General features: G+C 40.9%; 3 protein-coding genes across 5 annotated transcripts in view; 1 reads left to right on the forward strand and 2 right to left on the reverse strand.

Annotated features, from left to right (window-relative positions):
- Positions 1 to 1679, reverse strand: part of LOC136950702 (testican-2-like) — a 29244-nt gene extending 27565 nt beyond the window's left edge. Inside the window, exon 1 of the mRNA XM_067245145.1 lies at positions 1545 to 1679. Within this exon, the coding sequence (XP_067101246.1) occupies positions 1545 to 1679 (135 nt within the window). The remainder of the gene's footprint in view (positions 1 to 1544) is intronic.
- On the reverse strand, positions 1002 to 11014 carry ascc1 (activating signal cointegrator 1 complex subunit 1). 3 transcript variants are annotated; one of them, XR_010877481.1, is made up of 11 exons: positions 10814 to 11014; positions 10583 to 10679; positions 10332 to 10429; positions 10015 to 10193; positions 9775 to 9908; positions 9583 to 9699; positions 9349 to 9473; positions 8560 to 8624; positions 7428 to 7580; positions 7208 to 7320; positions 1002 to 1695 (listed from the first exon to the last, which is right to left on the reverse strand). XR_010877481.1 is itself a non-coding variant. In XM_067244579.1 (10 exons), exons 1-9 carry the CDS (start codon positions 10926 to 10928, stop codon positions 7464 to 7466), a joined length of 1047 nt encoding a protein of 348 aa, XP_067100680.1. In that variant the 5' UTR covers positions 10929 to 11014; the 3' UTR covers positions 1002 to 1695; positions 7428 to 7463. The 3 variants fall into 3 exon arrangements, 1 of the variants encoding a protein (XP_067100680.1); XR_010877482.1 differs by having other exon boundaries at positions 7208 to 7323; XM_067244579.1 differs by lacking the exon at positions 7208 to 7320.
- A 51-nt stretch (positions 11015 to 11065) lies between these two features.
- Positions 11066 to 16090, forward strand: anapc16 (anaphase promoting complex subunit 16). Its single transcript, XM_067245054.1, has 4 exons — positions 11066 to 11191; positions 11476 to 11618; positions 15459 to 15533; positions 15619 to 16090. The coding sequence occupies exons 2-4, from the start codon at positions 11477 to 11479 to the stop codon at positions 15726 to 15728; spliced, it is 327 nt and encodes a 108-aa protein (XP_067101155.1). The 5' UTR covers positions 11066 to 11191; position 11476; the 3' UTR covers positions 15729 to 16090.

Genomic DNA, 16090 nt, shown 5'->3' on the forward strand with positions numbered 1-16090 from the left:
AAAACAGTTGACGTGGCCGATGCAGACTTTACTGAGTCGGCAGAGTCCCAGGGCTGTGAAGGAGGACAGAAGCCAAGACAGCCAGCTGTGCCTGTCAACATTAGGTGACCCTCGACAAGATGTGTTACGAGAGGTCCCCATCCATCATGTTCATGATCAGACTACATTTCTGGATTCTCCTGGTCCTATGGTAGCACAGAAGGACAGCTGCAGCATCAACCTGATTCAAACAGTGAACTATAGCTACTGCAGTACAGTGAAACATAAAAATCAAGTCTTTAACTAGTCTATCATGTGTGGCAAAGGGTTTGAAAAGGGCTTGTGGGATGGGTTGGATTGAAGAGTCGGTACGTTTGTCACAGAACAGCTCAAATACAAGCTTGCTTGCCTCTTCTTATCATCAATAGTGGTCACAAGGCAGACAACATAGCTTTAGCCATCCATTGGAACAGACAGAAATCATGGTAAGATTCATTCTTGAGGTAGAGTATATGCTAGGGCAAATCCAGAAGATTAGAGGGATGTACAGGTTATATGAGTTATGGATACATCTTCATATGAAGAACCAGTCATGTGGGATTATTAATGTTATTTACAACCTTCCTGCAGATGTAGGTCTTATGCTTCCTCAGCAAGTGTGCTTTGGTTGCCTATCAGAGGTCCAGACGTCCTTGAAAACTCATTCCTTTTCATTAATTAGCATACAGTATGTTAATACAAAGGTTAAACAATAAAACATAAACAGTATGTGTGCAGCTGGTGTCAATCAAACTTCATCTACAGAGACGCAGCACAAGAAAATGACACTCAACCAGGGATATTTATGTTTTTTTGCTGCGTATCTCTTCCTTACATGTTGGTCCCTTGAGGTGAGCTGTGGACGAGAGCCTTTAATTAAAACGCTGGATTAACTGATGTCATCTTCCTGCCTTCTACTCCTCTTCCCTTGATGGAGCTCATCTTTTCTATCGGGTAAGCTTTAATCATTTTACACAAAGACGTCGAAGAGAGAAGCACTTTATTTGAATCACAAAAAGACAGTCAAATTGAATACACCCCGAGTTGGTTATCGGCAAATGCTGTAATCTGCAAATATTTGTTATCTGCAAAATGTAAAAAGGGCAGAGACCAAACTATCTGCCAGAGATTAATTGGCAGACGTGTTTAGTAGTACCTCCTCACTCTATTGGCTACTCACACATGACCTATAGTCAGATTAAAACAAAAATGTTCAGGTCTTTACATCAGACAATAATATATAGAATGTAGATGTCCATTTAGCTGCTCAATGACAAACAGTGGAAACTATGATTTATTAACATAATCCTTGGTTAATTTTGCCATCCTTAAAAAAGGGAATCCTCAAATGTCACAAACCAAGATTTAATGCTTGGACTTTATTGCAGATCATTGAAATCCAGGCATTTCTCCCGCCCAATGGAAAACACTTGAGACACATTTTAACAGGACACTGTTCATCTGAAGCCTGACCTTGATAGGGTAGACACTCAGCATGGCACACCAAGTAGTCTGATTCATGGTACCTGCTTAGAGGATCTGGAGATAAAGATGAGGTCCATTGTGTTAGAAGCAGAGATAGAGTTGCTGTCTGCTGTCCATAGCTGCTGGGGGGGAGAAGACTGTCTATCTACACTGTTGGTCGTCCACCTCTCCAACATGGTATTAATCTCCGCCCTGCAGGACATAAACAATGTTTGATTTAGTACAGTGGCTATGAGAAATTGGTTTCCCCAAGTTTTGATATCTATTCTTGACACTGTATAAAACACTGGTTCTGAGTTGCTTCACTGTTAACCAGTTAACTGATTTTTTTTTCACTGAAGATTATTGGAAAGCCCCATCAAAGCAGCCGTGTTGGTATTTTTTCAAACAGAGCAAGTCTCATTGGCGGCATATAAGAAGTAATCTCAAGTGACTTGCAACTGTAAGGGGAGTTGCTATAAATGTGTAGGTTTAATTCAAACTAGGTCACACAGCTATTATGAGTGCAAAGTTGGTGGAGCGCATTCTGAATCCATTTTGCACTCACCCCCATTGCGTCAGTGTACTCTGGGCTAGGCAGACAGCATTGGAAGCATTTCACCTGTATGTGTGCTGCACACATTGAGAATTTGAATGAACAGTAGACATGGTTGCTTAATAATAATAAAAATAATGATAATGCTTCCAACGCCTACACGTTCTGGGTTGGTTTGGTTAATTAAAGGGGAACTATTGGGAAGCAGCTACGCCAGAGGAGAAATAATCTATTAAGCGACAGTTTTAATAGTGCACACAATAAAATGGCTTGGGTTTTCAGGAGCAGAAAAAGGTGACGAATGATTCAGGTCGCAACTGCTAATGTGGATTGAATGATTGACAGTTCAAATCCCAAATTAGCATGTTAATTGGACAAGTAAGTGAGATGCTAAATGATCAGTTTCCAGTGAAATCCCACTATATTAGCTTCCAGGGTGGTATGACGTTGCAGTTCACTCATTCTATATTCAGCTGCTCAACAAAAACAACTGGAGGCCTTCCTAGCTAGCTGCTGTTCAGACCCCTGTGGTTGTGCCTCCCTGCCCTGTGTGGATGGATCTCTGGTTTAACAGACACTGACAGCTGCAGGTTTGCCTTCCACACACTGCATGATAAAGAGCTGCAGCAGGGATCACCTGCCTCTCTCAGTGTGTACGTGTGCGCAAGAGGCACATTTCAAATACTCTAACCTTGACTGTCCATCAATTCCCATCAGTGACAATGTGATGAGTGTTGACAGGTAGATGCCAGAGACTCTCAGCTGGAATAGCATTTCAAACAATGAACACACAATGCTAAAGAAAATAATACGTTTCATATTACAGTGCCAACGATGGTATCAAGCACCTGCTTTCTTGTTCCTGCACTAAACCGTATGCTGCTACTGAGGACCTCCTACCTTTAGATGAATGAGTTATTTATATTAAGGTAGTAATTGTAGCAGAGAGAAATCTCTGATACTAGTTAATGTTATAACCTGATCAGGGAGCTGATCCACACTCAAAACAGTGTCAAAAACTCTCTCTAGTTTAATTGTGTTTTGTAAAAACGTAGCCTACGCATTTGTATGTTTAATGAACCTTAAGCCATTAGTAGTTTTACTGCAAGACACTTAATGGGAAAAAGTTACCTTGACCTTAAAAAGTAATTAACAGCTTAATTGATTTCCTGTGTGCTCCAATCACTTCAGGTATGTAAATTTAACATATCTATGGCTTTTAAAGGTCACATCTTTCAAACATCTATTTTCTCCCCTTAGATGTTTCGAGGTATATAAAATCATTCTCAATGAGAGCATCATTTCTAATAACAGTAAGAAAAATTGCATTCCATGGTTTAGAATGACAATATCCAGCTTTCTACAGCACAATTACACTAAGCCAAACTGAAATGATTTGTTTTATTGTCATGAGTAACTACAGAAAATTGGTGTTATTGTAAATATTATGGTTAAGTGTCTTTTTCAGCTATGTGGTATGTTGCTTGCTTGCTTACTGGTTATTAAGAATAGTATCCATATACTTCATGTACATTCTTTGTTTACCTGAAATTGGCTCTTGTGGCCTTTGTGTCTGAATGCTGTTGATATGTCTAGTGGCCGTGGGACTCCTGGGTAGAAAGGAAATATGGTTGGTGGATAAGTTGTGCTGGTAGTTTAATTTCGTAAAAGTTTGTTTGCAGTTATTTGAGGCTGTTTTTGTGCCTTGATCTATCATGTCAAAGGGTAGAGGGTGGAGGTGGAGTGGGTTGGTCGGAGGGAAACTAGGGTAACGGAGAGGGGAAGCTTTTTCACATTATCATGTTTTATCATGTCAACAGAACTGAGAACAGTTTCAGTATATGAATAGGAATTGTTGTAAGATTGTTGTACACACAGTACTTATAACAGCCCAATTTCCAAATCCACTTTAGAGGGAGTGTATATTATTAGGGCTATGTTAGGGCTGTAGCAGTAAAATTGTGATTTATTTGACCTGAGAACACTTTCTCTTTCACACTGGCTTCTCTCTGGTATTTTAAGCAGGGACTGTTAAAGCCAATGGCCTGGAGGACATTGCTCATCTAATGGGAGTAGATAGTTTACATAAAAATACTTTTACCACTCTACAAAAACTTTGACAGCTACCTTGTGACTTTTGACCCACAGAAACTTGCAGTGGACTTGTATTGCAGAACTTGTACTTGTACATTGTTAGCCGCATTTTCATTACAGGAACTCTCCCCAGAAGAAAACAGGCAAATTAGTTGACTGACATGTGCATTGTACACCGTGCAAAGCAAGCAACACTAAACATGGAGGAGATTCAAGTTGTGATGCTGTTGAACGTGATGTACTTCTTTGGGGTAATGGGGTCATTAGGTCATTACTGGAAAATAGATGAGCAGTAGTAGCAAAGCGGAATCAAAATTACCAAAATGCCATAGTGAGAAAACAGATTTGACAAAGTAATGTGGAGATTTAACCCCCCCCCCCATGCCGATTAAATGGCATGGATGATTGGAAGACTGGTTGGACGGATGATTGGTTGGTTGGATGGATGATTGGATGAAATACTCGTATGCTGCTGTGAGTACTCAACTAATCAGAATCTGAAATCCCCCCCCCCCCCCCCCCCCCCCCGGATCAGGGACTTATTGGTTCCTGCAATGAAAATATGGCTTGTGTGAGATACCAAATAAAAAATACAACATTGGGTGATGAAATGTCATACAGAAAGAAAAATTAATAATTTTATCATGAGTTCCATAGAACCATGAATACCACATAACTTACACAATTACCGTAATTCATCTTAATCTTTAAAAAAAGAACAGAAAGGATAAATCCTTGCAGAAAACCAGAACCCCAAAGTCAGCATTGAGATCTCATTTATCAGGCATGGAAGAGACAAATAGAAAACCTCAGCGGTCAAAGCCTCCCACTGTAGGCTGCAATGATCGGACTACATAGGCATATATACAGTATCTACCCTGCCCCCAAAAGATACAAGCTGCCACTACATAGAAAACATTCACACAAGTAGAAACACAACACTAACTTGTCAAGAGTCAAAGTCACTGCAACGCAAATTAGGCAGAGGAGCATTGCGGCTGCAGTTATTTCTAGGTTTTTTGCAAATATTTTACACAGATATTGACTGGGGAGTTAGAAGAAACCTCGCCTAACAGTTATCCAACATGTCTCTGTAGCATTACTCTTCGTGAATATTTAGACTGAATCCTGTCTCTGTTGAAATAGATGAGGTCTGGTCTTACTGAGTCTAATCAACTTGTAAAACACCCAATCTCCCTATGTGTTTGCTTGGAGACACATTGGTGTTTCTCAGAATCCGTCAGGCATGCACCTGAGTGTGATTTTCATCCCAGGCCAAGACTTTAACAAGCATTGTCTCAGGAGACAAAGACAGGGAAAGGCACACTAATCAATGCTTGGGTGGCTGGCTGTGTTTTCCAAAAGAGACATTTACATATCCCTGTCTAATCGGCTTGTGTTGACAAGACTCCAGAAACACAGGGAACTCACTCTGCTGAAATGGGGGGCGGGGTGGGGAGGGCAGAGCTGACAAACAGAAGCGGCCTCTGTGATCCTCCTCCTGCATACCAAGCAGAAGGTGGCATAGGGCGGGTTGGGAGGCAAGACAGGAGGCTGCACTGGGCTGAGTCAGGTCTTGCTGCGCTTACATTCACCGAGATGCAGAACATACAACCATGTCTGTCTTCTGAATGGGAAGGAACTAGGTTTTATGGAAACAACATGGTAATGGTACATTTCAATGGTATAACAATTTGCGAAACAACTCATCATGGCCCACTGACTTCAGGCCCTCTGGATCCCATCACCAGTCCGTATCTGGTGAAATCCTCCCTTTTCTTTCGTCAATCATCAACACCTCCTTAACCACTGGTGTTGTCCCCTCAGACTTCATGATGGCTCAAGTCATTCCCTTGCCAAAAAAGCCGTCCCTGTCCTACATCGACGTCCGTTCGGTTTCCCTCCGATTGTTCTTTTAAAAAAAGAACTGGAATGTGCTGCTCTTAGTCAGGGATTCACCTTCTTAACCAGGAACAACTTGCTAGACTCAATCACCAATCTTCTAGTTCAGGTCCTACTATCTGGTAGGAATGTGCTGCTCTTAGTCAGCGATTCACCTTCCTAACCAGGAACAACTTGCTAGACTCACCACCAATCTGGCTTCAAAGCCAGACACTGGCTCTACTGGCGGTGACAGAGGCCCTCAACACAGCTACATCTTCCAACCTCTAATCCGTGCTGATCCTCCACTACGTCTGCAGCCTTTGACACGGTCAACCACCAGCTTCTCATCTCCTTTCTGATCAAAATGGGCTGCTGGAACTGCTCTCTCTTCTAGTCCAGGTCCTACTATCTGGTAGGACCTTCCAGACCCCTCCTCTTCTCCATCTACACCAGATCACTCTGCTTGGTCATCCAATCATTTGGCTTCTCTTACCAGTCTACACTGATGACAATCAGCTGTGTCGTGGTTGTCCTCCCACTACCTGAAACTGAATCCCCACAAGACGGAGCTTCATTCCTGCCAGATCCTCTTCGGCTCGAGAGATCTCCATCACTAATGACAAGGCTGTGTAGCAGCCTCTCGCTCGGCAAGAACGCTAGGCGTCGTCCACGATGACAACCTGGGTTTCAAGAGACACATTGCTCAACGACAACTGGCAGGTATTCTCTACGCAACATAAAGAGGAACATTCTGTTTCGGGCAGAGTACTACACCCAGATGCTCGTCCAGGCCACAGTACAATCCTGCTGCAAGGAGCAGGCACAAATCCCTGACATTTGAGTAGGCTGTGGCCAACAGGACAGGCCCCACATACGTCCAGGGCATCATCCAGCCATACATACCAGTTCAGGAGCTTCACTCTGCAACATTGGGTCATCTAGCTACCCCTGCACAAAGAAAGAAGGGTCCTTGCACTCCCATCAGTGCACTTCTGATTCTTGGTCTTCTGCTGTTCTTTCAATATGCATTATTTGTACGTAATTTTGGATATAAGTGTCTATATGGTAAATAAAATGATGGAATAGTAACAAGTAGTTAAGTACAACAGCATTGGTTTATCAAACAGCCTTTCTAAACATCTTGTCTGCCGGTCAGCTCAGTGGTAGATTAGCCGTAAACGTTCCTCTTACGTTAAGTCTCAAGTGTTCAGCCTGGCTGTCCATATGACCAGTTGAATAATGTCGCCATGTGGCACCTGCTCACCCTTCCTTAATCCCCCTCTTATCAATGGGTGTGGTGCCATCTGCTGGACAACAAAGTGCAAGCTGAAGCTCATTCCCAATATCAGACTTGCTCACTGTTCTAAGTTACTTTAAGAGTCTTTGGGGCGAATATTCTTTGGTCTCTTACCTAATGTACTATATGATGCTCAGTCCACAAGACTCTTCATGAGAAGGTAATGCAGCTTGCTGAGGTGTAGTAGCCAGTGCAGTCAGTAGAGTACCTCTGGGAAAGTTGGACAGTGTTCAAACTAAACTCCCCAAAGTAGTATGATCCAAAAGTCTGCCGTGAGAGAAAAACATAGAATATGGTTAGTTTTACACATAAGCTAAGAAACAGAACATGGGCATTTGAAGCTTTATCTTTTGTGGCTGTGCATAGTGTAAATGAGAGAGTGAGTATACACAGAATGACAAGATGAGTCATCTCACTTACAAACATGATGTTACTATGGTAACTGGTTGGACATATGTCAGGAACTCTCAAGCTACATTCTCAGGGCAAATGTGGGAGACTAAACGTACCTTTCAAAACATACTGAGCAGTAAACACAACCAACATGGTATGCTGACTGAAATGTAAGTTGGTTTGTTCAAATATCCATCTAGTGTTTGAGGAGGCCATCAAGAGGGCAAAGCATGGGTTAGCTTAATATCCACAACCACATACCTTTAGCATATGTTTATCTAGCTATTTAGACTGGCTTGCGAAATATAAAGGAAGCACATTCTGCCTGTTTAACTTGAAGAACTAGCAACCAGTCAAATATTGAAATATATGCCACAGGCTCTAGTTCAGCTAATTGTTATTTGATTTGAAATAGAATGTGCTTTCTCTTGTACATTTCCCTATTTCTAACCAATGAACAATTAGCTCAAGTAGTGCAGAGCCTATGGCATACATTTCAGACTGTGATCGGGTTCTAGTTCTTCTATTTAAACAGACATAAAGTGCATTCTCTTGTACATTTCTTTGTCTGTTGAACTTGAAACCAGTCAGTCGGAAAAATATACTATGGGCACAGCACAAGCTCAAATTAATTTCCCTGACATAAATCGTCAACCTTCTCTATGACCATTAGAGGGCAGCCAACACAATAGTAAGAGTGGAAATTCACTGGTATGTCAAATGTTACCTGAGCCATTTTCTCAAATATTCCATTTACTTTGTTATATCATACCTAATTGCACAGGAGCTGAAAAATCATCTAGTTTTGTGATAAGGAAATGTTTGAGGCAACAAAAAATGTATTTCCTCTGACCTTTAGTATGTTTCTTGCATCAAAGGACTCCCTGTTCTGTTTTCCTGGACCTCCATTGTCTTCAGCTGAAATACAAGTGACAAAACAAAGGTTAACTAGGTTTAACACAGCAAGGTTTGATGACCTGACAGTAGAGATGCATAATCACTTGATAAGACAAAGGCTTATAAAACAACAAGTTTACTTCACAATAACACTGAGCATTGGACAGAGAGAGTCAGGTTAATTACATTAGTAGAACCGATACCCGAAAACGCTAATCCAATGTCAACAGGGATGTGATTACAACAAAAACAAGCTGTAAATTTTGACCACGGGTAAACACAGACCATAATGAGCCTGGGTGCACCTCCTTTGTACTGGGTAACAGACCAGCCCTGCATAAAGTCAGGTTGGAAAAACTGGAACTGGACTTTATCCATGGCCAAAAGAATGAAGCTATTGTTGGGGAAACTGGAAAACATTGGCCAGTCCGCACAAACAAGCTTTGACCAAAGGGGAGAGGTTGCTCACAGACGTGGCTCTATGGGTTGTTGTTGTTGTTGTAGTTTCTCAGGATGCAGCTTTACGTCACTGCTTGCCAGTTATTTTATTAGATATAATTGGCCAATAGGTACAATGGATTACTTTGACACTGTTTTAAATCAAGAATCAGGACAGTATCCTTCCAGTAAACCCCACTGAACAGACATGCTGTTTTACTAAAATATGCCCTCCCAGACACAAAATTGAACTCTGGGATATATAGCACATGATATCTAAATACTGAACAAACGCTGGTTTCCTTACCTGAGGGATGTTTTCTAAACAGTGTGTTCATGACAGTTCCATGGAGTTTTACTCTGTCCCACTCTCTAACCATCAACCCTGCTGAGACAAAGTTCTCCACAAGCTGTTCTGCGACCTGCTGAAGCCTACAACACAATGGGATCTCTGAGTTTAAACAAGAATACTCCTCAATTGAAATACAATTTTACAACCCAGGGTGAGATGTAAGCTTATAATCAGACTGGACTTCCTCACTTGTCAGATCCATCTTTAGCATTGACCTTGGCATACAGGACATCCACCATGGCGGGGTCATCATTCATGTACTCTATCCCAGTGACCTCCAAAGGAAGGCCCACCCCTGTAATTTTCCTGATACCATAATAAATAATTAGTTCATTAAAGCTGCTAAAATATTTAGTTCCATCCAGTAGTTTAGTCACCTACTTGATAATGTCCTCACACTGCTGGAGCTGTTCACAGGCTTTGGTTACTTCCATGTCATTCAGTAGAACTAGAGTGCCAACTGTGAGGTGAAGCTTAGCAGGATTCTGAAAGATGCTTTCATCTACTCCATTATCCTATGCAAAAAAGTAAATACAATGGCTATATATTTACCAAATGGCATTAAATACTGGTTTGAGTCATTCTGTTATTGCAACCATATGATTGATAAGAGTGCCTTACCTTTGAACAGTTCTTCAAGACTTCCTCTTTGAACCTCAGGAATCCTTCTTGGATTTGAGGGTGGCTCAAAGCAAAGGACAGGAAGTGGGTGAAAGGCTGCTTCCTCCGGAAGCTCTCCACCAGGACCTCAATGCGCGTGACTGCAGAACTGACTGCTGCCTTCTGGGAGCCTATGACAACTGTGGAACAAAACAAGCACACAGACTTTACTTGGCCAACAGTCATTCTATGCATTGGTTAAAAGTTGAATGAAAAAGACATGTTTCTGATCTATATACAGTCAAAGCTTCAGAGTCTGAATGGCTGGTCAGACTAACCAATCTGTCCTTCCAGTCCCTGTTTTGGAATGTCGATGGATGTCTTTGTATCGGCCTCAAGGCGCCTGCGTGTCTCTCCTTTTTTGCCAATGATGTACCTATGATAAAAGAACAGTATTTCACCGTTAATCTGTGTATCTGCAACTACGTATGAGACGATGAAAGTGACTTTTTTCAAATGCAACCTTGTGAAAGAAAAGAGAACACTGACATGAAGACACTTCATGCCTTTCTAATGATCTCCAACTCACTTGTAAAGAATACTTGGAACATCAATGGCACAGCGGTAACCCTTATCTGTCTGTTCTATGGGGTGGTTGTCACAGGGTTCATCTACAAGTTCACTCTCTGAAGAACACAATAATTCAAGTTAATTACATATGAACGAATATAACAAATACGAAGACAAATATGTGTAGTAGGCCTGGCTGTAAGTAGAGAACAGGATGAAATCCTGGACTTGCATGATCAGGAGGCTATACCTTCCATGTACGAAAACTCTTCCTCTTCCTCATCTTCGTACTGGTCTTCTTTTATGACATTTCTCCTGTATATCCTGCCATTTATGTTTATCAACGCTGGACGTAAAATGTCCATTTTATGAAGCTATTTCGCTAAATTGCTAACTAAACGTGTTACTTCTATTTTGCAAGAGTGGGTCGATTCTTTGGTATTTTACGACTATTATTTTGCGACATACGGCAGTCTAGCGTAAGAAAGTCGTTACGTCGTCACAGAGATATATAGTGCGTGGATAGAGCTTCGTGGTGGGCTGTAAACTGACATGAAGAATCCTTTGTATTTAACATCAAATTTCATCCCCGACGTTCATAAACACAGAAGCAGAAAAAGCACTTACGGTAACTAGTTATCTAGCTAACGATTTGTCTATTTTTACATGGACTAGCCAACTTACAAAGGTGTATTCAGTGAATAGACTATTACGTTTTGCTTGGTGTAATATTATTACTTGGGAGGTAGTCTAGGAATATTTTATTTAGCTAGACTGTCATAAAGCGTTTGATTGTTTATGGGATTGCTAATGCTAGTACAACGTGTAGCACTTATTGAGATCACAAAGTGCGTACAACATAGGCTACACTACACTGAGAGTTAACGTGAAACTGTTCTCATTTTGGATCAGGATGGCAGCGTCTTCCTCATCCTCCTCTGCCGGGGGTGTTAGCGGGAGCTCCGTGACTGGTTCTGGGTTCAGTGCTTCAGAACTCATCCCCCCACGAAAAGTCCTCTATACCTATCCCAAAGGTGCTGGTGAAATGATGGAAGGTAACTTAACTGTTAATATGCCATGGATTCTGTGCCCTCTAGACCGGCTTCAGATAGACGTTGTTGTCGTGTATAGTAGGCTTCTTATTGTCTTAGCACTTTAGGGTGTCTATGACAATTCAACTGGGATTAGACTACTGTAAATCTCTCTTACAGAGATACATACTGTATGTATTAGTCTTTTTGCAAATTCATCATATTCCATAAAGTAATCGTCTGACAAACAGGCAACTTAGATACCAAAAAACAACAATGACAACAGCACCAACACCAAACAACCACAAAGCAGCTCCATTTATTAATGATTTACTTATGACATCCCGTATTATATGCAACATGCATAGAGGGTGTAAAACACTGGTGTGAGTCAGGTATGTTGTAGTGGAACTGTCTAGCCTTAGCACCCTCCTAGCTGGCTCTGCTTGTTTGGTTGTTTACCACTTTTTTGTTGGTTCTTGCCATTCAGGGGATGCAGTGAATATTGCGGCTAGTTAGAGGAAGGACTGCCAGAAGTGTTCAATTGATCACTGTGGTATGATAAGTCAGCTGATAATGGACTTTGCCCATGAAGGCCATCAGTTTGGAGAACATTCATCTCTCTGCCGCCTCTACCTGCCAATATCCCAACCACGCATCAATCCCTTACATTGTGTCTGTTTTGTAGAGCCTAACGAGAGCCAGTGCAAAAATAGGTAGGCAGGGGTAGATGCAGGGAGGCTAGTTTGTGCGATAGACTAATGCGATAGACAAATGCGTTCTGCAGAGAAGGGAGACTGGCATTGGTCACGTTTTGGAATGAAAGGGAGAAAACAGGACAGAGTAACACGGATATCTGGTACAGTTGCTTTCTTTGTTCTGTCAATGCAAGGCATATGTGGCCTTTATTTGTTAACATGTGTATGTATTTATATTTAAGTAGTGTAGTTATTTTCTATACTGGGAATAATCTTTTGTAGCACCGTTGTAGCCTGAAGTAGTATGTTGGCCAGTACATTTGTCCTTGTGAAACCTGAGTTCCAGCTCGCTAGCTTGTTGATGGCTTTATTATTGTGTGCAATCATGTAGTCCTTCTATTTATCTTTCCCCTCTTATGGTACTGCACAGCTGTGCAAAGAATCTCCAACTCTTCTACATCATGATGTTCTTGTCAAGACTCATAGCTGTCTGTGCACTGACAGCGAAACATGGCAATAAGAAAAAAAGCAATCTAAACTTGACCACATAAATAGATTAAGACGCTATGGCTGGACTCTTCTATATGAGAAAGTGTAGTGAAGAAAAACTATCCTGTGAAGTTGGACACCCAACCAGTCAGTTTACCAAGGTCTTACCAAGGTTCCCCGTCCCTTATCTGCCCCCTACCTGGTCCTGTGGTGTCGTGCTGATCCTGTGCTTCTCATCCCAGTGGTTATCACTGCTTGAACTGACAGGTGCCAATGTGGAGCACTGCAGATGCTCTACTGATTCAGAACTTTGGATGTCTGTGTCACCATAATCTACTCTTGTGCATAAGCCTCTGGTCTACACTTCTCTCTCTCACTGACCACCTCTGGAGGAGGGTATCCCTACTGGATTGCTCTTCCCAAGGTGTCTTCTATTTTTTCTCTCTGAGTTTTCACGAGTGTTTTTCCATGGCATTAGGTCGGACCAGAAGCCTGACCAGAAGCCCGACAGCTCATTAATTATAGGAATTCTATTTTATTTTATGCATTATTAGCCAGCTGACTAACAATGAAATCCCTACCAGCCAGGGAGATGCCTTGTACATCACTGTTATAATAATAATAACATAGGTTGTGAGAATTTGTGTGCAAAAATAAAAACAGACATGCCACAACTCTAAGGGTCCTGGTATGTTTAATTTTGTTTAAGCTATTTCCATTAGCAACAACATTTCAATACAATTAAAGTCACCAAAGCCAAATTATTCTACAGTGAAAAACGAATTTATATTCTGCTGTATAAAAGTCCCTCATAAAAATCAAGAAAGAAGATGAAGCCATATTCAGTTACCAGTTATAGTTTAGTATATTAAAGACAAGTTGCTTTGTCACAAGATACTTAAATTATATTGGCAAGCAGAGCAATCATTTTGAGTTAAGCTTGGAAATTCTTTCTATGCTTTCTGAAAAAATACAAAAAATAAATAAAAAATAAAATAGCTATGCTATCAGTACCAGAATATTTATTGCTGCCTGTGATAAAGAAAATGAGCATTGGCCTGTGGATGCCCCTTTTGGGTTAGAAAAATAAATAAAGAATGTATTGGCTATACTGCAGGACTTAATGTACTTGTGTTGAATCTTGATTGCATCAATAAATATATTTTTTTCGTAAGGGAAAGTGTTGCCTAAAAATAATTTCAGCTCAGTTAGCACCCACTTTTGAGTTTGCTGGTGTGCCAGAAGGAAGATGTGCACTGTCACCAACCACCCCTCTCTCCGTCATTACCACACGACAAGAGGGTTTGTTAGTGGGAAGAGAGAGCCCATCTGGTTACTCGCCCTTGCATCATATCCCTGTTGCTCTAATTAATGTTCCTAGTTTGGGTCATGCAGTAGGGCAGTGGGTGGTTCATGGTCAAAGACAAAGGGAACACAGCTAAGTGGGACAGCAGAGAGGCTTGAGGGACTCTATTGCTCTTTCTGTGTTTTTGTGAAGTTTTTTTTTTTTTTTTCTGTCATCAAATCTTCGAGAGGGTCATGCTTGCATAATGTGGAAAGTTAGATAATGTTCTACATCCTTTAGCCTTCATTTAATTGCTTTGTCTGTTACTTAGCCGTAGAGCAGATACAAATGCTACTCTATCTCTCTAATAATGCCAGGAATCTGTCTCTGTGTGTGTGTGTGTGTGTGTGTGTGTGTGTGTGTGTGTGTGTGTGTGTGTGTGTGTGTGTGTGTGTGTGTGTGTGTGTGTGTGTGTGTGTGTGTGTGTACAAATTAGAATGGGTTTAGTTTCCCATGATCAGTTCGAAAACCAGGCAAAGTTCTTATTCTGCATATGTCTCTGCATGTGTCTCTGCATGTGCATGTGTCTCTTTATAATCCAATGGACTGCCGTTGTTTGGAGTAGCATTTTGACGTAAAATAATTTGCCTCCAGTTTGGCTTGCATCCCTCTGCATCCCAGTCCCTTCACTCTGATTGGTCCTCTAGTCTGCAGCGAATATCTCGAGAACCGGGCACTCTGCAAAGTGTAGCTATATTTTGCAGGTGTCCTTTTTATAATCCAACGGAGTGCAGTAACGTGTTTACTGATGTCAAAACTGCCTGCACATTGCAAAAGTATAAGCGGTGTATGATGAATTAAGCCTACAATTATGACAACTGGCTCAACCATTGTATTAACTTCTATTATGAACTAAATGTTTACATGTTTGTGGAGATAAGAGAATTTTACAGAGAACCAATATGTACATTTTGATTAACATAACAAGCAATTTATAACGTAGGAAACAGCAGACAAATGAAGGCTACATAATCAATTGCATTAATGTAGGCAACCACAGCATTGGCAATTTGACTACAATAGATGTGGAGGTTGAAGTACTTCAGCGATGACAGAGAATTTAAATTGTGATCTGAGAAATATAGGTACCAAAACCACTGAGAAAACTGTCATCACCAGCTTCATCACAGGCACTGCGGTATCTTATCTATAATTCCAGAAATCTGTGCGTGTCACCGACATCATCACGGGCACTGTGCCCTATCTATAGTTTACATAGTTCAAGGAATCTGTATTTGTGTGTTTCACTGACATCTTAATCACCCACTGCATCACGGGCACTGTGCACATAGTATTAACAATAATGTAAAAGTTTGCATCTTTGTTTTTCAGATGGCTCAGACAGATTTTTGTGTGAGTCTGTGTTCAGCTATCAGGTTGCATCCACACTAAAGCAGGTGAAACATGGTAAGTCAGTGAGTTGTGTTTTAGGGACACCTTTTGAGTTAGCTTTATATATTTGTATTCGTAGTAACCTTTTTTGTGTCTTTAGATCAACAGGTGTCTCGAATGGAGAAGCTGGCAAGTTTGGTTGAGGAGCTGGAAGCAGACGAATGGCGATACAAACCAATTGAACAGCTTTTGGGATTCACCCCATCATGAAATATAAATGTGTTCACTTCTGAGATCTGTTAAGAAAACTAGTCTTGTAGTCTTGATTTTAACTTGCACAACCTAAACATTTTATTTTGTCAATTATTTCACTGTGTTTTTCATCAGGACCAGGCTCAAAATTTTCTGTATTATCAGTGATTAAGTATGTGAAGGTGAAACATTATTGCAAACTCTTTAATACTATAATAAATCTGACTATAGAACATCATATATAACTACAGTATATAATAACTATAATATATCTTACTTGAGTACAATTTTTTATTAAATCATGATGACACTTCATACTGAGTAGTGATATGATGACATGTTATTGGATTATCATTGATTAAACCTTGAAATAAAATATT

This window comes from Osmerus mordax, chromosome 10 (genome assembly GCF_038355195.1).
Source record: "Osmerus mordax isolate fOsmMor3 chromosome 10, fOsmMor3.pri, whole genome shotgun sequence".
NCBI classification, from domain to species: domain Eukaryota; kingdom Metazoa; phylum Chordata; class Actinopteri; order Osmeriformes; family Osmeridae; genus Osmerus; species Osmerus mordax.

Excerpts from the sequence above, each read along its gene's own strand:
- ascc1 (XM_067244579.1), bottom strand. The coding sequence starts at position 10,928 with ATGGACATTTTACGTCCAGCGTTGATAAACATAAATGGCAGGATATAC. Across the intron at positions 10,194-10,331 it reads GGGACTGGAAGGACAGATTG|TTGTCATAGGCTCCCAGAAG; the intron begins GTTAGTCTGACC and ends TTTGTTCCACAG. Across the intron at positions 9,909-10,014 it reads TCTTGAAGAACTGTTCAAAG|GATAATGGAGTAGATGAAAG; the intron begins GTAAGGCACTCT and ends TTTTTTGCATAG.
- anapc16 (XM_067245054.1), top strand. The coding sequence starts at position 11,477 with ATGGCAGCGTCTTCCTCATCCTCCTCTGCCGGGGGTGTTAGCGGGAGC. Across the intron at positions 11,619-15,458 it reads TGCTGGTGAAATGATGGAAG|ATGGCTCAGACAGATTTTTG; the intron begins GTAACTTAACTG and ends TTTGTTTTTCAG. Across the intron at positions 15,534-15,618 it reads ACTAAAGCAGGTGAAACATG|ATCAACAGGTGTCTCGAATG; the intron begins GTAAGTCAGTGA and ends TTGTGTCTTTAG.